Source organism: Babylonia areolata, chromosome 4, assembly GCF_041734735.1.
Source record: "Babylonia areolata isolate BAREFJ2019XMU chromosome 4, ASM4173473v1, whole genome shotgun sequence".
NCBI lineage: Eukaryota > Metazoa > Mollusca > Gastropoda > Neogastropoda > Buccinidae > Babylonia > Babylonia areolata.
In genome coordinates this window covers 7793971-7821267 of record NC_134879.1, presented here as the reverse complement: position 1 = coordinate 7821267, position 27297 = coordinate 7793971, and the positions used below count along the sequence as shown (strand labels likewise).

The 27297-nt window shown below is 41.9% G+C and overlaps 1 protein-coding gene across 4 annotated transcripts; it reads right to left on the bottom strand.

Annotated features, from left to right (window-relative positions):
* Nucleotides 1–1230: 1230 nt before the first annotated feature.
* Nucleotides 1231–27028, bottom strand: LOC143281552 (transmembrane protein 160-like). Of its 4 annotated transcripts, none has more exons than XM_076586770.1 (5): nt 26766–27026; nt 25803–26229; nt 24280–24304; nt 9297–9395; nt 1231–4239 (listed from the first exon to the last, which is right to left on the bottom strand). In XM_076586770.1, the coding sequence occupies exons 1-5, from the start codon at nt 26909–26911 to the stop codon at nt 3989–3991; spliced, it is 948 nt and encodes a 315-aa protein (XP_076442885.1). In that variant the 5' UTR covers nt 26912–27026; the 3' UTR covers nt 1231–3988. The 4 variants fall into 4 exon arrangements, with proteins under 4 accessions (XP_076442885.1, XP_076442887.1, XP_076442886.1 ...); XM_076586772.1 differs by having other exon boundaries at nt 25803–25916; nt 26771–27026; XM_076586771.1 differs by having other exon boundaries at nt 26771–26903.
* Nucleotides 27029–27297: the final 269 nt, after the last annotated feature.

The window sequence follows — 27297 nt, the reverse complement described above, 5'->3', positions numbered from 1 at the left end:
TGTTTATCCAGATTGTACTCCTCTAACCCCCACCAGCGACCGCACCAGACCCTGCCCCCCACCGCCCGCACTTCCCATGTGTTTGTATAATGGCCTGAGGCTGATGTACAATAAACCATTTGTCTTGTCTTGTCTGCAGTCAATGGATCTGGCCCAAAGTATCTTCCTGAACTCCATATCTATGCTCTGTCTCACCAGCTCCATTCTTCCTCTGATACTTGACTTCTCAGGATACCTCACATCAGAAATAAGACCTACAGACACAGATCGTCTTCTTTCAAAATCGCACAAGCTCACTCATTCTGACTCCCTCACCTCATTCAAATCTAGTCTCAAAACTCACCTCTTCCCCCAGTAATAAGTTCAGATGAGGCAGATTCACTTCTTTGCGTGTGGTGTGCTTGACTATGTATGCACATGTATGTCTACACATACACATGCATGTGTATGAATGTGTATTTGTGTGTCTTTGTATGTTTGATCGTGTGTGTGTGTGCATGTGTGTACGTGTGTGTGTGGAGGGCAGCTGCTATGTACATATGTATGTCAAAATGTATGTATGTATGTAGTGTGTGTGTGTGTGTGTGTGTGTGTGTGCTTAGTTTGTTAGTCACATTTTGGTGTAATTTTTTTGTGTCATGCAAACAAACACATTTTGCAAAGCACCTAGAGCAGATTTCTGGATAGTGTATTATATAAGTATCCATTATCATTATAATTATTAAAATGAAATGAAAATGTTAAAAAAAAAAAAACCCCACAAAATTATTCATAATGAACAAAATTATTCATAATAAGTCTGTCACACTTGCTCAGATGGTTTGAACAGAACAGTCCTTTACATGACTGTCCTCACTGTGATATAAAAAAACAACACAAATATAAAAAATATATATGAGATATTATATCTTTATTATAGAAATGATCTGAAGGCCTGGCCAGTGCCTTGGGTTTATGTGTAGGTCCAGGTAATGGCATCTGCTCTTTTAAATCAACATTTTTGGGGGGATACATGTATATGAACCGGTCTACATGCTTTCACACCTCCTTGAAACTGAAACTGATGAAATAGTAGTAGCATACAGCCACAAAGGTCTCAGAAGAGTGGTGGAACATGTGCTTTGCCCATTTACATTCACACCCACTGATAGGCAGAATTTGAAGTGTCCAATATGAATTGTGCAAACCCTGAAATGGCTTCACGGACACACAGTACTGTGACACAAGAACGCTGCTGAGAAAACTTTTATTCAATATTGCAATTTCAATTCAAGGTATAACGCAAAACGGTATATTTAACTAGATTAACAATGCTAAAGAAATACACAACTCTGTGATGAGGTACTTTAAAGGCTGCAGAGTTCACTTTACTCACCGAGCTGAATTGGAAGGCTGACTGTGCATCAGCTGGCCACTATCTCAGGGGAGGCAACCGCCTGCCAGTTGGCACTTGTTACCTTGTGATTGCCTCTGTGAGTCTCTGTGAGCTGGCAATTCTGTTGCAGCTGAAAATTACCTTACATGAAATATACAAACAACTGGGAGAGAGAGAGAGAGAGAGAAACTGCAATGAAGACTGAAAGGAGGGAGAGGGGCAAATGCAGAGATAGAAAGATAATGGCACACACACACACACAACTCACACCAACACTTTTTTGTTTGTTTGTTTTTGTGGAGTCTCCAACCTCCTATTTTTTTCATTTCTTTCTTCCTCTTCTTTTTTTTAAATATAATTTTATTAATTTATTTATTGATAGGGCTTCTGTCCTCCTAATTCTGGTTTTCTTTCCCTTTTTTGTTCGGACTCCATTTTCTTTTTTAGACTTCTTTCCTTTTCTTTCCATTCACACCCATTAGTGCACAGTTCTTTGTGTGACTTTCTATTGTTGGAAAACTACTGTCTTTTGTGCATGATTTGTGACATCAATCTTTTTAAAATGATATAGTGTTTTTGCTTCCATTTGCATCTCTTGTATTCCCTCTGCAAATACAACAGACACAGTTTAATCAGTCAGTCGATGCTGTTCATACTGGAGGGAGTCATAAAAGGCTGTATTAGGGTAACCAACTGTAGTATACACTATTTATCATAATGATATATGGTTATCATCAGGGACCCAAATAAACATTTATATAAAAGAACTGCTGCTTTTGCTTTTTATTGTTTTCATCATTACTGGCATTATCATTATCATCATTATCATAATTAGTATTAGTATTGGTTTTGTTGTTATCATTTTAAGTAGTAGTAGTAAGAGAGAGGGAGAGGTATGCCAAAGATAAAAGTTTGTTATGTTTTGTTTTAAAAAGAAAGTGCATAGATAAGTATTCACTTGTGGAATGTCAGTCCATATGCTTGGGCCTCTTTCCTGTCCCTGTTGTTGCAGTTTATTGCCGAACAATGATGAACCATTTTGCTGGAAATATCTACAATCTAACAGCGTTCAGTAGTGAAATGTATGTTGATAGCCTCCTTTATGATGGTGACCATCCGCTGCACACAGCATCCTGTTAAATAGGTGCAGCTGCCACTTCTCCCTATTCAACTTGGTGGCTATATTCTTGGGATGATACCGCTACACTTATTTAAGGTTATAGGTCCCAAAGCCTTTCTGTGGCCAGTAGGGCAGTGAATTCATATCCATTGTGCCAAGGGCTTCACACACACACACACACACACACAAATCAAACAAACAAAAAAACACTACGAAGGAAAAAGAATAACTGCAACTTAAAGAATTACAACATTTTCTTCAACAATTCAAGTGTGTCTGAAAGCTCTCAGGCAGTACATGCACAGCAAAGCAACATGAAAAAAGGTTCACAGAAATAGACTCAATACAGTGATGAGTACATAACTTCTTCCTAACTAATGTGGTTCTTGAACTTCTGATGTGTGGCTGTGTGTGTGTGGCTGTGTGTGTGTGTGTGTGTGTGTGTGTGTGTGTGTGTGTGTGTGATTTTGTCTATGGCATGTTGTACATGAATGGATACATGTATATGTAAGTGTAACTTTTCTTGTAAATGCCACAAGCTCCCTGTCTGGGATGTGTGAGCATCAGTCTGCAGTATTATGATGATGATAATCATTATCAATGTCATTAACATATATTGATAACCTCAGACTTCTTTAATAAACAATACAGAGAAACATACACATACGTGTTAATATAAATAACAATATGTGATGGGAGAGCACCAACCTATAATGATATAAGTATATCTTAAAAAGCAAAAAACTGTAAACTGAAACTGATTTCTGCCAGAGACTGTTACATTACCCATCAATCATCTATTCTTCTTTTTTTTAAAGTCAAATATGCAAACTCATAATAATCAAAATACATTATCACAAACAAGATAAACAGATATTGGTTTGATAGTTTCATGCAAAGATTCAAGTACCTGTCATTTCTTAAATCAGATCAACCATAGGATTTATTTTGTCTGCTTCAAAGACAAATCTGCCCAAAATTTCAAATCTCCATCAAGAAATAATAGTAAAGAATGTAACCCTGCCTTGAATACCATGTACATATATCACACATTGAGAAGAAACATTCAACTAACATTTTAAAATAAAGCAAGAAACATTCAACTAACAATATTCTAAAATGTGACACCTCAAGCTGCAAAATTGTGAAGATATTAAGTGAAAACTAAGACTTAGCTCTCATGCACTGAATAGATAATTAAATGCACAGAATAAATCTACAAATGACAATACACAACACACACACACACACACTCAAATCCTATTCTGAATCATGTCCCTTGCCCCCTCCCTCACACTCCCCCACCCCTCCCAAACATTTCTACCAGCAACACACACACACACACACAAATCCCTGTTAACTCTGCAGACTCGCACACACACACTTTTTGAATCATGTCTCTCCTCCCCACCCTTTCCCCCTTAAACGTTTTCACCAATAACAACAAATGAATAAACCCAAATCCTCCGCACTGACAACTCAGATTTAGACCCTCACACATCGTCCCCTTGTTCGGCAGCGCTTTTCTCTTCCAGCCCAACCAGCTTGCTGTCTGCTGTCTCATCGGTGTAGCCCAGGAAGAGTGTGCAGACAACAAACCACAGACCCAGGTGCAGCACCGCCATGGAGAAATACATCAGTGCCCCAACTGCCGACATGCCCATCTTGCGGCGCAAGCGTAGGAGGTTGTAGATGTAGTGGTACGTGCCCCATGTCAGGTTCAAGCCCGACACGAAAAAAGCACCTGAAGATATAATAAAACCAAACCACACATTAGTTCAAAACACAGCTGTGTGCTTGTGTGTGTACTCGCACATGTGTGCACGTGAGAATAAGGAAAAGAGAGAAAGACAGAATGCATTTTAATCATACCAGCCACGGCCCCTCATACAGCGGTGGTTTGAAAACATTAGTTCAAGGGTACAACATATCTAACATAGACTTGAACAAAATTACAATACAGGATACATAGAAATGACAGAACAAACCTGAAACACCTTATACAAATAATGGCAAATTGTTTGACAAGATCCTCATTCACGGAGGCCATGAGTAATTTAAGTTTGAATACAGAAGGTTGTCTAAAAAAACACCTTAGGGATTGTTTTCTGAGACCATCCAGGACAGAACAACAAATGTACTTCGCTTTCAGATTTGTGTGTCAGAGAAACAGACAGATGGAGAGAGAGAGACAGAGAGAGAGAGAGAGAGAGAGAGAGAGAGAGAGAGAGAGAATATGTATTTGCAATTTGAAACAAGAAATATAGAATCCTTGCAAAGGAAAACGTGCGACAGAAACTATATTCTTTCCTTTCTTTTTTATGAATGTATTTTTGTTGAGGTGTACGTAGGTTTTTCTTTTGGTTTCAGCCAAAGATAACTTTGTTACTGTAAGATTATCATGAGTACAAACTGACCACTAATTCCTATCTTCAGGATAATAACTTCATGATCAGTCCAATGGAACACTGACAAAAAAGAATACCGGAACTCATTTTGGGGACCAAATCCAGTATTGGCTACTAAGCACAGGCAGAACCAAAAGGACACTGTTAAATACTTGTTCACTCGTACCACAGTGAGAGATCCTGCTGTACATTGCTGTGTTGCACTGCTTTACTGTGTTATACATATTGCAATAAGGTATGTGCATGCATGTGTGACAATACACATGCAAATAATAATAACTAATAATAATAAGGTGCATTTCTATACAATGACCATGCAGCTTAAGTGCATATAATAATAATAATAATAATAATGGGCATTCATGGCGCTTAATCTTACCAAAGCCCTAAGCACTTACAAAAACAAAAATACATATAGGACAAGTATACTGGGACGAAACAGCACAGGCATCAAGGGACAGTCACCACTTCCACCACGATTTTCCCATTCTCCTATCACGCACACAACAGACGCACATGCAGAAGGGACACACAAACTGGAGAAGAATGAAATAGAGATGCCAATCAGGATGTGAAAAGAGTAGTTTTAAGAGAAGATTTGAAGGATGACAGAGAAACCGAATTGCGGAGGGAAAGGGGGAGCTTATTCCACAAGGACGGGGCCTGGAAAGAGAATGAACGTTGGCCCGCAGTCTTGGTATTAAAGCTCGGGATACAGAGAAGGTGAGTGTCAGATGAGGAGCGCAACTGTCGTGATGGAGTGTACAGATGTAGAAGATCAGTAAGACAGGAAGGAGTGAGACCGTTCAGGGATTTGAAGCACAGCAGAGACAGTTTATATTCAATTCGTTTCTCAACAGGGAGCTAATGAAGAGCACAAAGCAAGGGAGTGATACAGGTAGATTTAGAGCATCTCATGACTAGACGAGCAGCATCGTTCTGCACCTTTTGAAGTCGAACGAGAAGATTCTGAGGACAGCCAGCAAGGAGAGAATTACAATAATCCAGTCTTGAGAGAACAAAAGCAGAAACAAGTGTTTTGGTGGCCTCTTCAGAAAGAAGATGACGAACAGAACCAGTGCAATGGAGCACCATGTAGCACCCACGACATACAGAGGAAACATGGTGGTGAAACGATAGTGTCTGATCAAGTGTGACACCCAGGTTGCGCATGGTCGTAGACGTCTGAATGAGGCAGTTATTCAATTTAACCAAAGTAGGAACAGAATCAGTGGACAGAAGTCTTTTGGGCGCAATGAAAATCACTTCCATTTTGTCATTGTTTAGCTGAAGTTTGTTGTTTGTCATCCATGCTTTAATGTCTGAAATACATATCTGTGTATGATGGATAACAGCAGGAAGCTGAGAAACATGACAGGACAAATATATAAATAATATAAATTATTATACTGTGCACACACTTGACTGTGCTGTTTTTAATCACACAAAGATCGGTACTTAAAATGTTCAATGAAACAAACATTAGTAATTAAAGAATGATGCCAAGAGAGTAAAAGATTAATGAACAGTAAAGAGTGGTAACTCTCTCAATGGACAAGGGGCACAATTTCAAGTCAATGCTACTTATGCCACCAGTTCATCTAGCACACAGATAAATAAAAAGTATATGGGAACTAACCCAGATACTTCCTCAAAAAGGAAGCTCCGGGCTTGTCCTTACACCAATCATTTGACATGTGCACACAACAGCAATGACAGAAGAAATATGCAAATACAAATTAGCTTTTTATTCAAGACTGGCATAGCCTTTTAATCATGAATACGCTACACAGAATATACAGACAATACAGAACACATGGTTGCTCTGTTGGGTATGTGGCTCAAAATTTTAAAAAAATAATGAGGCTAGGAGAATAAAGGATTAATAAACAGTAAAAAGTGTTCCAGTGTACCTTATATTCACCTGCGTTTCCTTCATTCATTTATAGTCTGAAGATGATGATATTAGACTGAAAATAAATGATACTATTATTATTATTATTTGTATTACTATCATTTCCATCATAATGATGATTACTATTATGTCTTTGATGTATTAATAATTAGAAAGGAGTGACTTCACGTTGTCATGTTGTTTATCCCTGGGTAAGAGTGAAGACAGAATGCCAACATTGTTTGTCAGTTTACCTGTTGTGTGAGCCTGAGCTGAGTGAATGCAGCAGTGTGACAGTGTTGACCCTGACTAAGAACTATAGTTGTATTTTGAGAATTTGAATTTCCATTTGCCACCCCTCCCCAGAGTTCTTTAGCTCCAAGCTTTTCTTGTTCGTGTATTGGAAGCAAGTGGGCGTGGTGTTGGTGAGACAGTCTCTTCCCTCTGAATATATCTTCCAAATGTTAGCTTCATCCTTCTCTTGGAGAGACTGAATATATCTTACAACAGCTAGCTTCATCCTTCTTTTGGAGAGACAGTCTCTTTTCTCTGAATATATCTTACAACTGTTAGCTTCATCCTTCTTTTGGAGAGACAGTCTCTTTTCTCTGAATATATCTTACAACTGTTAGCTTCATCCTTCTTTTGGAGAGACAGTCTCTTTCCTCTGAATATATCTTACAACTGCTAGCTTCATCCTTCTCTTGGAGAGACAGTCTCTTTCCTCTGAATATATCTTACAACTGCTAGCTTCATCCTTCTTTTGGAGAGACAGTCTCTTTCCTCTGAATATATCTTACAACTGCTAGCTTCATCCTTCTTTTGGAGAGACAGTCTCTTCCCCTCTGAATATATCTTACACCTGTTAGTTTCATCCGTCTCTTACTCATGAATTGGAAGCAATGGGACATGGCCTTAGAGAGACATGTTCTTCCCAACTGATAATAATTACGTTTTTGTTTTGTCATGTGTTTTTGTATTTGTTTTTTCATTGGTAGGATACCTGTTTTCTAGCCAGATTTGGTTTGGAAAACATTTCTACTCTATCCTGCTGTGATACATTATTTTGAGTTGTTCTCAGGCACCCCATCTCCAGGTTTACAGGCAGTGGTTGCCGTTAGGGTGCCATTAGAGGGCTTTCTTTGTCTTTACTTAATAACTTCTATCTTACTTGATACTTCCATTCTTGGTTCTTTCTCCCATTTTGAAAATTCTTCCTACAGTCTATAACAATAAGCTCCTATCTAATGTATAGTTTCCCTTGCTGAAATTTCTGACAAGGCTTCTGATAGTATGTGTGGACATTCCCCCTCCCCCCCTTTTTTTTAAAATAAAAAAATGTAAAAAATATTGTATGAAAGTTGTGTATTTGTGTTGTGACTTTGCATTTCTTTTTCCAGAGTTTTTAAGAGTTATACTCAAACTTTTTTTCACTGTGTATACCGGTACTTACTCTTTTTTTCCACTTAAGTTGCTGAGTGGTTGAACTGCTGTAGACTAGTATTCACTGCAGCACACTTTGAGTCATATTTGGAAATCATTGTCATTATTCTTTCGGATTTTGACATGTGACTTTAGAATTATTTCCAAATATTTATAATTAGTCAACCAAGTGACAATACAGTTGTGAAAAGAAACAAATGAAATAATTAATATGATGATTTCAAAACTATAATGGGAAAGTGTAAGGGGGAATAAATTATTGATTGTGTCTCCTTGGATTGGACTTTTCATATGATTTATCCCTGAAGGAAAAACTGTGGACATGTTTGTTTCATTTTCTTTGATGCATTAACAGTCAGAAAGGAGTGTCTTTACAATGTCATGTTGTTTATCCCTGGGTAAGAGTGAAGTCAGAATGTGAATATTGTGTGTGAGTCTACCTGTCATGTGAGCTTTAGCTGAGTGGATGCGGCAGTGTTCTCTGCAAGCTGGTCATCTCCTCTGGATGCTAAGTTTGCTGTTTGGTTGCTAATGCACTTGAGTGCCCTGGTTATGGTGCTCAAAACAATTTTGATTGATAGGATAATAGTCCCAATGAACCTACTGCGACATGGCACAGTATGTGACACCAAAAGGAGGGGTTTGAATTATACTCCTGGTTGATAATATATAATTACTATGTCAAACTCAAATGCTCGCCTGTCCGTCCCCACCGTCTCTGCTGTGGTTCACATGGGGCTTTTCTTCTTGGCCATGAAATGAGTCATTGCTTGTAGCTATTACAATGTTTGACTGACTAGAGCAGGGCGGACTTGGCTGGGCATCTTTTCAATGTGTTGCCACTATAATTATGTGGTCAAACAGAGCAAAGTGACAGGATGAATTTGCATCAATTTGACATGTTAAGTTTGTATCACCAAAGAGCGAGTATAATTCAAACACCTCCTTTCATCATTGTTTTTTTAAGCAGACATGGTGTAGATTATATGAATCAGTCCACACACTTTGACACCTTCTTGGAACTGAAACTGAACACTTTCACAACCAGACGTATACCTTCTGCGGCCTGCAATGCCAGAGGGGTGGTTCCTTCAGCCATCATTGCTATGGCAACCACAGTAGTCAGGTAGGAGTTTCGACACCACGACAGGAAACCTGCAACATCCACACCATCATTTTTTTTCTTTTTCAAGATGAGTAGCTCAATCATCATAATAATAATGGAAATTTATACAGAACATTCCAACACTCAAGGCGCTTTACAGTAACTGCAAAAAGTAATATCAAAGAAACAATAATATGGTATGGTGTATAATGCAAACAGATAAACAGTAACAACATATCTATCTCACACACACACACACATACAAATGGGTGCACACATGCACATACACAGACACACATACGCACACACATCACACATGCACACACACACGCACACAACACACTCACACACACAGGGGCAACAACACTCATACTACTTCTCTCGGTCACACACAGACATACAAATGGGCACACACATGTACACAAACATATATATATACATACACACACCACACACAATCACTGATGATAAGTCTAAAAGATAATCTTTTCAAGACATAGCGCCCACTTCTATATGAATCAGAATCAATCTTCATGTCAATTAAACCTGAACAAGGCTTATATGACACAACTGCAAAGTCACATATACCACACACAAGAAGCAAAACAAAATAATAGTAAATAAATATGGTCACTCCAATATGCTTTGGCTTCTTTTGGCAGCAGTTAATGACAAATTTTCCAAACAATCCCAAAAGTTTGTCTTCAAGTATTAGCTGACTAGGTTTAATCATATTTGGAAGGTATTTTTGAATTTTGTGTATGAATTCTACACTAATTTCTTGGAATAACTCGCAGTCATCTAAGAAATAATATTCATCCTCTATAGTTTGACATTGTAAATACAGTCTCCTTTCTTTTGGGATGTTGAAATACCTTTTTCTATTGCTAGATGATGACAGGATATTCTTAATTTGCATAATGATTGTTTTTGATAATAATTAATCAAATCAAATCAAATTATGGTGTTTACAGCCTCACCAACCACTAAGGCCATCTCAAGGCTATTGCCACGTTAATACCTACTAAAAGTCAAGGGTAAAAAAAAAAAAAACAATAAAAACTAGTCACCACTTTAAGCTTTCCTCTCAAAGTTTAAAAACCTTCCATAGTTTTAAACCTTCAAATCTGATTAAAAATGTTCACTTCTTTCAAGAAGTCCATCAGCACCCACAGAGAGACATCACGAAACAAAGTCTTCAGAGAATCCGTCGTGTAATGTCTGTGTCTAACGTTATGTAGATCCCAACAGTCAAGGAGCACATGTCTCACAGTGCGAGACTCATCACAGGGAATACATTGATGGACCTCCTCCCCCTTCAACAAGTAAGAATGAGGGAAAAAAAAGTGTGCCCCATGCGCAGTCTCTTTTAGGTCTGGATGAATTTGGAACAGCTTGTTGTCCATCTGGGTGTTCCACTCCTCTTGCCAAAGATCCTTAACGTAAGTGTTCACCTTCTGCTTCATGTCTGTGAATGGTACGAAGGATCTTGATAATTCTTCCATTACAGCATTCTTGGCCAGCTGGTCTGCCCTTTCGTTACCACGAATGCCAACATGGCTGGCCAACACAACATCATATCCTTTCTTCGTTACGAGAGTAAAAGCATTGTAGAATTCCAGCAGTTGGGATGTCAGATTCCTGCAGGCGATCGCCTCCAGGGCTGACAAGCAGTTGGAAAAGATCATGAAGCTCTTTTGTTTCGAAAAGAGAACCATTTTTATCACTAGAACCAGTGCAGTCAGTTCCGCAGTGTACACTGAGCTATCAGACAGGATGTGTTCCATTGCGGGCTGGTCAGGAAAGGCGGGACAGAATGCAGATGCAGCGAGGTCAGATCGAATCGGACCTCAGGTGTTTGTTTTAAAGGTCAACGGTGGGCTGTCGGGAACTTGGAGAAATCTGAGATGCCGTCGACATCCAGATTGGCATTTTCTATGTGTGGCTGAATGCGGAGTCCAAGAGGAGGGATGCAGTTTGGGTTGTCTTCAAATTCCTTGTTGAAGGACTTGTTGAAGACACTATCCTAAGCAGGGTTTTTGGGTTCTGATGACAGTTTCAAGTAGTAGTTCATGGTCGACTTCAATCTGCAGATGGAGAGAAGCTGTTCCCCTGCCTCTGTATACAGGCTGTGCACAGGGGTGGTGCGGAATGCACCTAAGCTGAGACAGAGCCCTTGGTGGTGTATCGGGTCCAGCAGTTTCAGGTAAGACGGTCTGGCCGATCCGTACACTACACACTCGTAGTCCAGTTTGGACCGCACCAAGGCTCTGTAGAGGTGCAAAAGTGTTTTCTTATCAGCACCGCAGTCCGTGTGTGCCATGACTCGGATGATGTTTGGAGCTGTTAGGCAGGAAGTTTTCAGCTGTTTAATGGGCTGAGGAAATTCAGCTTCTGATCAAAAATGACCCCCTGAAATTTGGTTTCCTTGACCATCAGGATGATGGATTTTCCCAGATGGATTTCAGGGTCCAAAAAGAAAGTTGTGAAAGTGGATACACTGAGTTTTCGTGGAAGAAAAGGTGAAACCGTTCTCCTCTGCTCAATGCTGAATTTTATCTACACTGAGCTGATCATGTTACACCTCTGCTGAATCAGTTACACTGGCTTCCAATTGAGTCCTGCATTCACTATAAGTTAGCAACTATCGCCTTCAAACATTTTGACAAGTTGCTCTTCTATTGTATCTCTCCTCTGTATTGGAAACATATGAACCACACAGAACATTAAGATCCAGTTCTGAAAAGCTGCTTAAGTTCCAAGGACTAATCTAAAATGCGCTGGAAATAGGTTTTTCAGAGCTTAGGTTCCCCAAGTGTGGAACTCTCTACCTTCATCTCTTAGAAATTCCTCTGACCTACATTCAAAGTCAGATCTGAAAACTTACCTTTTCCGTAAGCATTTTTGTTCTGAATGGTGAAACCAAGGTATGCTTGTTTGCAAGTATCTTTGTGCTAGTATTTTTGTAGTTCTGTTTTAATGCATTGTGTATTTTATGTAGTTTCAGTCTTAGATGTGATGTCATTTTTTCTATCTGGTTATTTTTAATGGGCGTGTGTGTGTGTGTGTGTGTGTGTGTGTGCATGCGTGCGTGCATGCATGCATGCGTACGTGCGTTTGTGAAGTTTCAGTGCTCTGGTACGCGTGTGTAAGTGTGTAGACATGTTAGTATGTCCAGACAGAATTCCATGTTAGAAAATAAGAAATATTTTAATGCTTATGCAATTTTGTTTTTGGTGCAGTTGATATTTAATGTCAGTGTGTGTGTGTGTCTGTAAGGGAGGGACATTTGTGTGTGTGTGTGCGTGTGTGTGTGTGTGCGTGTGCGTGTGTGTGCATGTGTGTGTGTGTGTGTGTGTGTGTGTGTGTGTGTGTGTTCTATGAAATGCATTTTGTTTTAATCTAAGCCTTATTTACTTCATAGCTTTTATAATCTTTAGTGTGCTTTTGCATTCATATGAACACACTGGATGTTTTCCATTGTCAGACAGTGGTTGATATGTTTTTTAAGGCATGTTTAGAGTCAACTATGATGTAAGGCGCTTTGAGCAGCATTGGTGCTGGATATCACGCCATAGAAGAACTATGTATTATTAGAGCTGAAGCCATCACTGGAAGCTGCTGCACGTGCTGCCAGTTGCATAAAGGGTGAAATTGTCCACAGACAGCTGTCCAATCCTTTCTGAACCGATCGGACAATGTCGTTCATCTTGATGTTGAAGAGAGCAGATGACAGAATGCTCCCTTGTGGAACACCCAGCTCCAGCTCATGGATGTTGGACAGAGTGGTGCTGAACCTCACCTGGAATTGTCGGTCTTGCAAGAAATTGTGCATAAACTGGGGGAGATGTCCTTAGAAGCCGACGTTAAGATCTGAGAGGATGCCATATTTCCAGGTGGTATCACAGGCTTTCTCAAAAAAAAAAAGAAAAAAAAAGGCCTCCACATCCTGTTTGTTAACGAAAGCGTTTCTTACTGCTGTTTCCAGACGGACCAGATGGTCAATGGTACACCAATGTTTGCTGAAACCACACTGCCCCTTGCCAGAAGGCCGTCGGCCTCCAGTTCCCACATCAGTCCACTGCCAACCATCTTCTCCACCAGTCCACAAATGCAGCTGGTGAGTGCAACTGGGCAGTATCTTGAAGGGCCAGAGAGGTTCCGTCCCAGCCTTGGCACAGGGACCATGAGGGCCTTCCGCCAAGAGGGTGGGAAAAAGCCTTTGGTCCAGACATGACTGCAGACTTTAAGTAAAGTTTCGAGACAGGCTTCCGGAAGATGTTTCAAAAGTGTGCAACGAACCTCGTCCAGTCCAGGAGAGGATTCCGTACAGGTCCGAAGGGCAGACCCCAATTCACTCAGAGTAAATGGAAGGTTACAGTTTTCAGTGTTGTCAGGCGCTCCCTCCGTCAGGTCTTTGGTTTAGAGGCACAGGGTCGAGCCATGGGCAGAACCAGAGTTCGAGTCAATGGTGGAGGCCAGCAAACTTGCAACTGCCCTCCTCTCTGCAATCAGAGCATCCAGGATTGTTGCCTACTCTTTTTGAAAAGACATCTTGCCATCACCCCCAGCGGCCGATGGGTCCCAACGCCATCCCTCCGGTCTCTGAAAGACTCACCCCCGCACTCCCCTCTGAGACCCTCGGGCATCCCCACATTCTGTGCCGAACCAGGGCACCCCTGGCATCCAAGGCCTGGAGGCAGACAACAGCACCGCCACCCCGGTGCATTCCAAGACCATCTCTGTCAGAGTGTCAGCAGGATCCTCACCCCGCAAGACCGTCACTTCCGTCATTTCCACTCGTACCTTTGAAGCAAAAATTCCCAAGCCAGCCTTGTCACAGTTTAGGCAGCCAGGCAGAGAGCCATCCTCCACATCTGTGGAACAGAGGATGACAGGAAAGTGGCCACTTCCATGCAGACTGTCATGCACCCTCCACTCGCAGCCCAGGACTAACGATGGATCACAGACCGACAGATCCAGACACGAAAGCCCCACAGAAGAAAGATGAAGGCAAGTGGGTGACCCGTCACCCAGACAACATATGTCCATGTCTGAAAGAAAGCCCTCCAAGAGACCTCGGGCCAACACCACCTCACCACCCCAGAGCGGGGAGCGGCCACCGAAGTCTCCCAACACCATAAAAAGCCGCGGACGCCGGCCAACAAGGTTCATCAGGTCCTGCCCCAGACAGGGACAGGAGGAGGAAGACAGACTGAACATACAGCAATAGCTCTATTTAGTGCGACTCAGCTGTTGCCACCTGCAAAGGTGTGCCTAAAGAAACAGTACTATATAAAACAGACCAATGCAAAAAACAGAGCAACACCTCCTGTCAATCCATCAGGTTGAGTGGGCTTAAAAATTGAGTTAAAACCCAAAAGGCCCGAAAGAATGACAAAGCAACTGGAGTTCTTCAAAGTTAGTGCCAAAACCATGGATACTCCATTGAATAATCGCCACAAAAAAACTAGGGCAAAACTGCAGCAGCCTCCTTGTCCATCTATACCTCCATGAACACTTATTTTGTCTGTGTCTGGCCAAGCCAGGACATCCCTCACCCCAGTCCTCCCCAACCTCACTGAGATAGCAAGCCCTCCCTCCCTACCTGGCCCCAGACTGGGGGTGGTGGGGAGGCCTCTGGGCATTCCTACCAGCCCGAATGGCCAGCTGATGAGAGGTGGGATGAGGGGGGATGGGAACGAGAGGCAGACACCATGCCTCCACCCGAGGCCTCTCCCCCTCGTCCAGCAGCCCCTGAGGACCCGACTGCCCCAACTGGTGCATCTGTCCACGTCCCTGCGGACACTGTCCGGACTGCAATGTTTACCATCCTGGGTCGCACGACCGACACATACGACGGTCCCACCTTTGGCAAAGCAGCCTCCACGACCTTCCCTGCCTCAAAAAAGGGTATCTTCTTCTCTGTCTTCACCTTCTGGATCTCCTCTTTATTCCAGGTGGGGCAATGCTTCGAAGAAGATGGGTGGCTGCCTCCGCAGTTGATGCAAAGGGCCAGACCATCACATTCACCCTGGTGAACCGCCCCTGAGCAGGCACCACATGCCTACCCCTCCCCACAGCAGTCCCGCACAATACCAAACTTTCGGCACCCGAAGCACCAGAGAGGGGACAGCATGCACAAGAACAAGCTCACCTGCAGGTAGCCGACTCTGATGTCTTTCGGAATGTTTGAACAACAGAAGTTGAGGAAGAAAGTGTTGGTTGGGACTTACGTATCATTATCCTGTAGATGTCAGTGACCCCCAGAGAAGACAGCTCCCTCTTGATATCAGCCTCCGAGACTCCCCTCAAATAAGGACATCTAATTACCCCCCCCTGAGCAGCCAAGCCCCCGGTGAGGAGAGACCTTCACCGCACGATCCACGAATGCAACAGCCTTCAGCAAAAGTTGCGACTGCCTCTCTGATGAACACCCCATCAGGAATGATCCATTCCTCAATCGCTAGATGGACTTCAGGGCACCAGCCAGACACTGAAAGCCTTTCTGGATGGCAAAAGGGCCGAGAGCTGACAGGGTCCGCCAGCACTAGCACCCTCCGCCACAAGCCACGATAGCCAAAACCCAGACAACTTACAAACCTCCAAACCGGAGCTGGAGCAGCTCTCCGCTCCTGGTCTCCACCCCCCTACCCCACCCCCAGAGGGACTGTGTGGAAGCCATGCCTAAGAATTTTGGGGTTTCCCATCCCTCCCTCACCCACTCACCATGAAGTCCAACCCAGGGGCCAGGGCCAAGGGAACCCCTCCAGGTTTCTGGAGGGACACATGAAAAACAACCAAGAACCAACTCTATCCCCCCCGATCATGCCCAGCTCCTGGGAACAGAGAACCGGACACTGCGGGGTCTGCCCCAGCCAGCCTCTCCACCACCAGTCCCGACCCAGCCCCATGCAGGGGCAGCTGATCGACACACATTGGCTAATTGTGTGCCACCCATCCAGGGGAGGTCTGAGCCAAGGGACATGCTGAGAACAGCATGCGCTCTCAATCCCCAGAACCTCATTTCCCTCCATCACAGGTCACACCACAAGGCAAACATGGCGTGCCTGAAGAAGGCCACAGAGAAAAGGCTGCAGAGAAAAAAAATGAGGAAATGAAGGCTTGATGGGGAGCTGAAGAAAAAGAACCGGTAAAAAGAAGAAGAGAGAACAGCAAAAGGGACAGTGGGTCACTTTAAGTTTGGGCCTCACATCCTGTTCGGCATGGGAAGCTCTACCAGGGGCATCAGTGCAAAAACAACCAGGTTGCCATGGGAAGTTTATATATTTCCATGTTTTAATCTTTTTCATATGCATGGGGTTTCATTTTTCTCCTGTGAGCATGTCTAAGTGCGTGAATTTGTTCCCAAATTGCACGTGTGGTTGAATATGTTCATGTTATGTGGAGTGGCAGTGGTTCTTCCCCCTGGTATGTTTTGTGAGAGGCAGAGGAGCTGTTGGGTAGGTGGCATTCAGTTGGATGCCCAGTTTAGTGGAGCCAGAGTTGAACCCCAAGTTATGGAAACACTCATGTGTTTGAGGTCTCTGTGAACCAAGTTTGGGTTGCTTTGTTGTTCTTTACTTATAACCACAAGGGGAAAACAAGTATTCCATGTAACTATTCTGTTTTGTTATATTTTCAGGATTAAAATTTCCGTTTCTACAAGTGACATTTTTGTAGGAAAGGGAGGGAATTCATAAAGGCAATCAAATCCTTTACTTTTATTCGTTATCACTTGCTTTCTGCTTTCTTTCATTTGTTACATTTAGGCCAGCACATTGGGAATGTTACTCCAAGATTCTATTTGTTGATTTTACTTGTATTCATATAAATTGAATGTTTGCTAGTTTGTGGTTAAATTCTAAATTGGAATGTAATGCTGGCCTTTTAGGCCTCTATCTGTTTCTCCCTCCCCCAGTCTGCCAGCTGTTCCCACTCTTGGCTTGGCAAGGTGTGCCTCCGGTGGAAAGATGATACAGGACTGCCGTCAACTGTAAATTCCCCAAGTTTCCCCCCAGTATCCCTTTTCCTCCATTCCTTTCTCCTTTCCCCAGTCTGCTGATAGTCCCCCCAGTTCGGTCTCTCCGCAGGGGAACGACACAGAGCCACTGTCAAGACCCAAGATCCCAATTTCCCCTTGTCACCCTATTCCCTCCATCTACATTCCCACCCATTTTGCCCAAATTTCAGTCTGCGCAAGTTCCTCTGTGACACTAAGTTTGGGAAGAGGAGGACACTTCTGCAGCTGCCAAGGTGTGGCCAATATTGTCTGAAGAATCAAGACCAGAGACTCAGGACGGCTGGGTTGTGTTTTTGTTGTTGTTTTGTGTGTGTTTGTGTTTTTATTGCTTTCACGTCAAATTTTATTCCCCTTTCAATAGTTGTTTATTGTATTAACATAAAATTTTAAAATAAAAACTTATCATTTTAACTCCCTTGTTCCTGATGTTCTCTGTGTGAGAGGATTTTGTATTTGTATTTGTATTTCTTTTTATCACAGCAGATTTCTCTGTGTGAAATTCGGGCTGCTCTCCCCAGGGAGAGCATGTCGCTACACTACAGCTCCACCCATTTTTTTGTATTTTTTCCTGCGTACTTTTTATTTGTTTTTCCTATCGAAGTGGATTTTTCTTAGAATTTTGCAAGGAACAACCCTTTTGTTGCCGTGGGTTCTTTTACGTGCGCTAAGTGCATGCTGCACACGGGACCTCGGTTTATCATCTCATCCGAATGACTAGCGCCCATGCTACAACTCAAGGTCTAGTGGAGGGGGAGAAAATATCGGCGGCTAAGCTGTGATTCGAACCAGCGCGCTCAGATTCTCTCGCTTCCTAGGCGGACACGTTACCTCTAGGCCCTCACTCCACATAGGCCCTTTCCTATAGGTATACAGCCTGGTCAGCTACAATGGCAATGTAGACTGTCAAATAAGGCCTAGAAAGTGATAAACCTTTAGATGCACTGATGCCCCCGCCGACCTAGCTCGCTTGATCACTGGCCACTAAGCCTCCCAACTACAACAAGGTAGTGACCGCCCAGGCAGGGTTCAAGGAAAAACCAGCCTGACCCCCTCCAGGGTATGGGAGGAAATCCATACATGGTACTCACTTCCCCAGTTAGTAATGCTTTTGGTTCTGACCTAAGCTTCGTCCTCCACATCTGGACAAAGAGATGCACATCAGTATCACAACTCTGGCCCCGTATTTCACAACAGGGCCATAGTCATAGTACAAGGAAAGACCTGCCAATGAGGATTCTTGTTCTCAACAGCCAATCTGTCCAGAGAAGGAAGCCAGAACTGGAAAGCATCATCAATGCCATTAAGCCTGATGTGGTTGTAGGCTCAGAATCCTGGCTCAATACTGGCATTCACTACACTGAAATCTTCCCTCTAGAGTACACAGCGTACAGAAAGGACAGAGAGTCAAGCAACCATGGAATAATTTTTCTTCTTGTATCCTCAAAATATGAGAGCTGCCAACCTCAAGAACTCACCAATGCAGAGTCAACTAATTAATCTATCTTGGTGAAAATAAAAATAAAAGGTGCTAAAAGCTTGTACATCTGGTCTCTATATCTTTCACAAGCTTTCCAAAGCCCAGGCTGTCTTAGAGAGTTAGACAAGTCCTTGCACAAGATCCCACGAGACTCGCACATCTGGACAGGATGTGATTGCAATCTCCCTGACATGTACTGGTTGACAGACACTGTTAAATCACACACTAACCAGCCAACCCTATCCTCAGAGCTACTACCCATCATGGGTGACCATCACAAGGAGCAGTCTTGAAGCCAACAAGGATCATCACTTACACAGCTAATACCACCAAGCTGTTCTTTACCAACAACAAAATGCTGGTTAAAACAGTAAAATTAATACGGGGATATCAGATCATGAAGCAGTCTTCATAGAATCCCTCTGCGACCTGTCATCCATCAAAGAAGTCCAAGAAGGGTATTTATCCACAGAAAGACAGACTTTCCCTCTATGAAAGAAAAGCTAAAAAATCTCTGCCCTAAGTTTGAGACATTAGCCACCACATTGTCAGTTGAAGACTTGTGTAAAAGATTAAAGACTTCACTCCATGGCTTGATCACAGAGTATATACCATCTAAACTCTACAAATACAACAACCTCAAGCCATGGATCACATTCACAAACTATGTTAAGAACAGGCGGGAAAAAAACTCCAGCGCCTTGACAAGAAAATCGAGAATGGGCAAAGATCTGCACATTCAAGGAGAAATGATTACACCAAGGCCAAAGCTGAAATTCAGAGAGAGGAATGCCAAAACATTTGGAAATACATTAACAACCTGACTGACCCCATGGAAGAAAACAAACCAGCATGCAATCAGAACATAAATGCTTCTGGAGCTTTATAAAATCTCAAAGGAGGAACAACACTGGCATTGCGCCCTTGAAACATCTTGAGAGACTGCACTTGTTAGCTAAAGATAAAGTAGATATTTTGAACACTCAGTACCAGACTGTTTTCACAAAAGATAAACAGAGTGATATTCCAGTGCCATCAGGAACACCCTTCCCAGAGATGAAGGATATTACAATGATGATGATGATGATGATATGGATACTTATACAGTGGCTATCCTCAGTCAGAGACCAAGCTCTAAGCACTTTACAAACACATTTGTACAACAGGCTGCCTACCTGGGTAGAACCGACTGACGGTTGCCATTGGGCACTCATCATTCGTTTCCCCATGTCATTCAATTAGATTTCAGGCATGCTCATATACACACTCAGACAGACATGTAATATTTTATGTGTAAGACCGTTTTGCTTATTTACCCCACCATGTAGGCAGCCATACTCCATTTTCAGGGTTGTGCATGCTGGGTATGTTCTTGTTTCCATAACCCACCAAACGCTAACATGGATTATAGGAGCTTTAAATGTGTATTTGATCTTCTGCGTGTGTATGCACATGAAGGGGGTTCAGGCACTAGCAGGTCTGTGCCCATCTATGAATGATGACGGAGTACTCAAAATCCTCTCAAGGTCCAATCCACACAAGGCAGCAGGGCCAGATGAAATACCAGCAAGAGTTTTGAAAGAATTTGCAGAAGAACTGGCACCACTGCTCATGCTGATATTCAAGAAGACAAACTGAGAGACGTGTCCCTACAGACTATAAACACACCAATGTGTCAGCAATTTACAAGAAAGGGGACAAAAACTGTGTTGCAAACTACGGACCAGTTTCCCTGACCAGTCTCATTTCTAAGATCCAGGAACACATTGTCACCAGCAACATCATGCGGCACCTTGATCATCACAACATCCTACCAGACTGCCAACATGGATTCAGGACGCGAAGAAGCTGTGAGACCCAGCTCCTCACCTCAACACACAAAACTGCCTCTAGCCTGGATAAAGAAATCCAAACAGACATGATTATTTTAGACTTCTCCAAGCCCTTTGACAAGGTACCCCACAATCCATGTAAGATCCATCAGAGGATCAACAACCTTTCTCACTAACCGCACCCAGCAAGTCATAGTTTATGGCACAGAATTCAACCTAGCTGCTGTCATCAGCGGAGTGCCACAGGGTACTGTTTAGGCCTCCTACTCTGTCTCATATTTATCAACGACCTCCCAGACCAGCTCAAGTCAAGAACCAGATTGTTTGCAGACAACTGTATAGTCAAAAGAGAGATCTGCCACGAAGACGACTGCGAACTGCTTCAGGAGGATCTAATCATCCTAAGTGGGAAGAAACCTGGGGCATGCAGTTCCACCCGCAAAAAATGCAACATACTGGCTTGCTCACGATACAGGAAGCCTGTGACCTTTGATTACCACCTAAGGGGACACAATCTGGTTAGAACATCATCAGCTCCCTACCTTGGAGTTGACCTCAACAAAGAACTGAGCTGGAATTCCCATGTGGATAAAATCACAAAGAATGCCAACAATATTCCTCTAACAAAATCTTAGAACTGCAAGCAGAGAAACAAAAACGAACACCTACTAGACCCTGGGGCACCCCCACCTTGAGTACTGCTGCACAGTCTGAAATTTTCACACCAAGGATATGACCAAGAAGCTAGAAGCCATTCAGAGAGGAACAGTGAAATATATTTATGTCAACAACTGCTATGACACCACCAGCAGCGTCTCAGCTATGGTCAATGAACTAAAGTGGGAATTACTTGAATCACGAAGGGAAATAAAAGCCAACTGTCCATGTTCTACAAAATTGCACCACCCGCACTAGATGCAACCACTCCCTTAAGTTCAGACAAGTTACCACAAAAACAAACACATACAAACATAGTATTTTTCCAAGAACTATCCCAGCATGGAATCCCTGCCAGCATCAGGTGCTAAGGCTCCCTCCTTGGTATCTTTCACGAGGGAGCTTAGCATCCTAACCTAAAACATCTGAGTAGAGACCATGCATCAAAGTAATGGTAAATGATGGGCTACAGCTGTGCCGGTTGGGATGATTCCCATGGAGTGCTTCGTTAGTCAGAGAGGTCCAGTCCAGATACTGTGAAATAAAGGTCCATGGTCCACCCCTCACTCTCTCCCTCATCTCTCTCTCTCTTTTTTTTTTCAAAGCGCTGTGCACAACCAAGTAACTTGAAGGTCTAAACAAGACAACATGACTAGAAGACTGAAGACTGAAATGACACTTCTGTCCCTTCAAATGAAGTGTGGTTGAAGGGAAAGGATGAGGTGAAAGAGCTGCTTGACACATGACAGGTTTTTTTAATTTTTTTCATATAATGACAATAATACCACCGCCACACTTGGCACCCGAGGTGATGTGGAAATGAAAATAAATTGTATCCAGGGGGCATCAGGTCGGAACACTTGCTTTTGTTGCTGGACTCACGGTCAGTCATGAAGTCAGCGATCGTGGTGCGTTTTTTGGCGTTACCGACAGACCAAGCACTGAACTGACAGACACATAGCTGGTTGGGTTGATCAGCACTCTGGAGCAGGACCATGGTCAGCTTCTTGGCATTTACACATCACTGGGGTGAGGGATTGTTGAGGGGATTGTATGAAAGAAAGTCACAGTAAAAAAGTAACAGAAAAAATGTCAAAAAATTAGGTAGGTAAAAAAGTCACATGATTAGGAAGAGAAAAAAGTTACAGATGAAAAGTCAGAGTAAATATAAAAGTTTTAAAATACCAGACCTGTTGGCATTTCTCCTGTTCTGTCAGGTAAAATATAGTCATTTAGGCACAATTTAGGCCACATTTATTGCTCTGGATCACTTCCATGAAGACAAAAGAATAAAATAATAAAAATCTGCAAAGTCAGTAAATCAAAATGTATTAAAGTGTATAACACATAACCAGACTGAAGTTTTTTGTCTATACTCTGATATAGAACACAGGGAGCAGTGTAAAATGATAAATTGTGGTCGCATGAACCTTTGAAATGTGTAGCTGAGGACATGCTGTAGTATCCCTTGAGTATGTGAACAAAGACAGCTGGTCTTAATGAAACTAGGTTCATCTCATTATCAGAGGGGGAAGGGAGAAAGAGATCTGAGTGTCTGTCAGATCAAGTTTGGCCAAATTAACAGCCATCAGCATGTAATGCCCCGGTCGCTGTACATAAGGGTTAAGGCATGTAATGTGAGCAAGTACAGTCTAACTGACTTTTTTCCTGTTTAATTTTGTTATTTTCTTTTCTGTGACTTTTTTTTCCTGTGACTTTCTTTCTGATCACCATTGAGTGTCATCAGATGGAGGGATGGTAAAAACTAAAAGAAGAGTCAAGATGATCAGAGGGTAGAAGGTGTAATGAAGGCAGGGATTTTTTGCATTTTTATCCTACCACCTCATCGTGAACGTACGTTGGACAGATGAAAGCCAATGCCTGACATACTGATTTATTCACTACTTTTTGCTTTGAGGGATCCATGTGTAGTGATTAAGTTAAAAACAACAACAAAACTAGCCTAATTTATTTTCCCTAAGCTGTGTTAGAAGTAGCTGCATGTGGAGCTGCCAGCAAGCTACCAATCATCGCCTATTGTCCTAACATGTTGGGGACAATGCCAGACCCAAATACAGCCAAATGTGCCCATGAGCACCATTCCAACAGCAAAAGCAGCTGATTTGGAAATTCCCTCTCTGCATGCAAAGAGTGAGGGTTGGGAGGGGGACATTGGAATGCAAATGAAAAGAGGGAAATATATCATTTTCAAAATATTGTTTGGAGGGAGTGTGAACATACAATGAGCATCAGCTGTTCATTACAAATACAAAAACAAACAAAAACCGCTCTGCCTGTATGACTGTCAATGACAGTTTTTGCCATAATCACTATCATTATTGTTGTTATTATCATTATCATTTATCACAAAATATATGTCAGCAGTATTGGAAATTTGTTTCCGCCACTTTGGTGGCTAAAGAGATTATTTTTGTTGTTGCTGTATCTTTCACTGGACCTTTTTTTTCCCTCAAGAGAAAGGCATACACCAGTGGGGGAAAGTATTTATACTGATATCTACACACCTAGCCCTTAATCTGTTGACTATAACCAAGATCTTAGATCATATAATTTACAGTTGCTTAAAAAAATTACGTGCTCAAACTGAAAAAACTACCATTGAAAAATACATACTACTCCTAGGATGCAGGCTGATAAACCATTACCATGTCACTTCTGTTTCATAACAAGGTACAGTGTTGTATATTCCTTAATTGTATCATTCACATAAAAAATGAGTGAGTTTGGTGAATCACTGAATGACAGAAATAACATGAATAAATATTTCACAAAACAGATGATCATTCTGATCTGTTAATAAATCCTTCTTTGGTCATTTTAAACAAAACTCTCATAGTATTGCACACATAAACACACATGCGCACCAGCACATGCATGTATGTGCACCAACACCACCCACACACATACACTACCAAAAGGCTTACCATTTTCATTGGCAAATCTCAGCACCTGCCCACATAAAATATATGTATCCTGATAGGATTTGCAAGGGGGACAGCTGAAATTTTTATATATATTTCATCATCAAGGTGTTATGTCAAACCAGATATATGTGTATCATGCCACAAGCAAAGCTATATATGGCACTTAAACAATGAAATTTTAAAATTTTAATATATCAAATAGAGTCTGATAGAGAAAGACAGTGAGACAGACAAAACAGGAGGGGCTTCTCTGGTCACTTGGTCACAATCTTTTGGTTTTCTCTACATAATACATTCATCAGTTACAATGAGGCAGACAGGAATAACATGGCATACATCCAGCATAGCCTAAAAAGGCTTTGTGACAGTTCTAAAGGACTAACAACTGCAAAGGATTCTTGATCAATTCTCAGTGGAAAACCAACAAACCAATGTCCACTTGGTCAGAATTACACATCCAGTTTTTGAACACTGGAGGTAAAAGAAAGGCTTGAGCTACCAAACCCAGATCCAACACTCTGTGACTATCAGTACACATCGTAAACCTGCCAATAAAAATTGATCACATGAAGATGGGATTTTGTTTTAAATAATGATGGGCACAATAGCTGAGTGGTTGAAGTGCTGGACTTTCAATCTGAGGGTCCCAGGTTCGAATCTTGGTAACAGCACCTGAGGGTAAAGGGTGGAGATTTTTCCTATCTCCCAGGTCAACATATGTGCAGACCTGCTTGGGCCTGAACCCTCTACATGTGTATACGCAAGCAGAAGATCAAATACATACGTTAAAGACCCTGTAATCCATTCAGCGTTCGGTGGGTTATGGAAACAAGAACATACCCAGCATGCACACCCCCAAAATCAGAGTACAGCTGCCTACATGGCAGGGTAAAAACGGTCATACATGTAAAAGCCCACTCATGTACATATGAGTGAACGTGAAAGTTGCAGCCTGGCCACGAACGCAGAAGAAGAATTTTTAAATAATAATGTTTGTCATGAGCACTTTATGAGCCAGGGGTCTCAGCACACCATATGATCATTCCACTTCAATGATGGTCAGAACTGCCACAACTGGTTTAGTTGTGAGGTGATCGAAATGAAAAATATTTATCTCTTTCTCCATCTTGGCAAATGAAGAAAAAAAAACAACAACAACAACAAGCTGTCACTTCAGTCCTTTTCAAGGCACTTCCATCCTTTTTTTTTAAATGAGTGGAAGGGTGCCTGTTTTGTAATAATTAACTGTTCAAAGACTCAAAAAAGTTTGTCATGAAGATGGCAAGTCCATGACCTGTTATATAACAATCAGAATCTAAAGCAAATTAAGTGTATTCTAAAACATAATCCTCATTTTCTTTCACTTAATTATATAACTTTAATTAAAACACAGAGGAGCACAGCAATTCATGCAAATAAATAAAACCATTCAGTATAAATAATATACAAAATACCTGGAAAGTATACATACGACAAACATGTGCACACACACGCACACACACATCCACATTCAATCTGATTACCCAGTCATCTTCTCCAGAAGCACTGCTAGTCTGATATGCATGTTCCTGGTCAGCTTCTTTTCCTTTTCCCATGCCAAGCTGATTGGCTGAAGGAACTGTCATGCTAAATCCTCGCTGTGGTTCAGCCATGTTTGGAAACAAAAATATTGCACCAGTCAATCTAGAATTGACTTTCACTGCCTCCTTCATAGAGCCCTCTGTAAGAATTTTTGATTTATGAGCATCAAGTGTCTTAGACTTTGGTGTTGCCCTTACACAATGTAAAAGACTGAAATGCTGACTCTGTTTCCGAAAGAATAGCAGAAGTTTTTGTTTCTGGTGTATACTCCTCAGAGAGAATGAAAAAAGTCCCTTCACTGAGTTGATACAATTCTGCCTTTGGGCTGCCATGTGATACTGTAGATGCCAATGCCACATTCGCTGATACCTGTGATCATGACAGACACAATATTCTCATTTACTATACTTTGTGAATGCAAAGGGCTTGTAAAGTGAAGAATGGTGGAGAAGCAATCTTTATCAAAATTCAACATGAAAAATGAAGTCTTATCAATATGCTCTCTCTCTCTCACTCATACACACACACACACACACACACACACACACACACATATATATATATATATATATATATATATATATATTAAATCCTTTTCGTAAACTATGATTTCTCCCTCACTCGTTCACACACACACATGATAAATTCCTGGCTGGGGTGCAGCGAAGACAGAAAAGAATGAAAAACCATGCGTATCTAATGAATGCTTAAGTTTGATTACTTGTGTATTCACATCTACTGAAAGATGTCCATATCAAATGTGCACCGATTCGGAATTTCGCCACTTAGGGCGCCCCTTCATCACGAAAATTCTTGGCTATAATAAATTTACAGCTACACTTAATAGTCAGTACCTGCAGCATTGATATAATACTATGTAACACTGACGGATGGTTATTGCCTACCTCACCTGAGCTGAATCAGATAACCAGCCACAAAACGTTGTTTTCAGTTTCACTCGTTCTTCTTGCCAAGTTTCAATTTCATTGGTGCACGGGAAATAACTCTCGTCGATGTTTATATCAAACAGCCGATTCAGCAAACTCAACATTCATCCATTCGTTCTCGACTTTCTTCATGCTCTGGTTTCTCATCAGAATGTCAGAAAATCGTTCGCATTTTACTCATAGACGTCTCGTGAGCAGAGCTGATAGGTGCCCAACAAGAACTGTAAAAAATTGTCGCGGATGTGCTTTTTTTTAATATTATTTTTAAAAATATGATAATTATGATAAATAACAAGGCTCCATAAACTTATTTAAGCGCGTTGGGTTACACTGCTGGTCAGGCATCTGCTTGGCAGATGTGGTGTAGCGCATATGGATTTGTCCGAACGCAGTGAGCTACAGATACTGATATTCCAGGTGCACAGAGCGGTTCTGCAGAAGCGGAGCGGTTGCTATTTTTCAGTGTGCCAAATTTAGTATCAACTAAGTG

What these genes read in the sequence shown, in the direction of transcription:
- LOC143281552 (XM_076586770.1), bottom strand. Translation starts at nt 26,911, where the DNA reads ATGTTGAGTTTGCTGAATCGGCTGTTTGATATAAACATCGACGAGAGT. An exon ending in GAGATTTGCCAATGAAAATG is followed by an intron (nt 9,396 to 24,279) that starts GTAAGCCTTTTG and finishes TGGATGTTGCAG; the next exon opens with GTTTCCTGTCGTGGTGTCGA. An exon ending in GGCATTGCAGGCCGCAGAAG is followed by an intron (nt 4,240 to 9,296) that starts GTATACGTCTGG and finishes TTATATCTTCAG; the next exon opens with GTGCTTTTTTCGTGTCGGGC.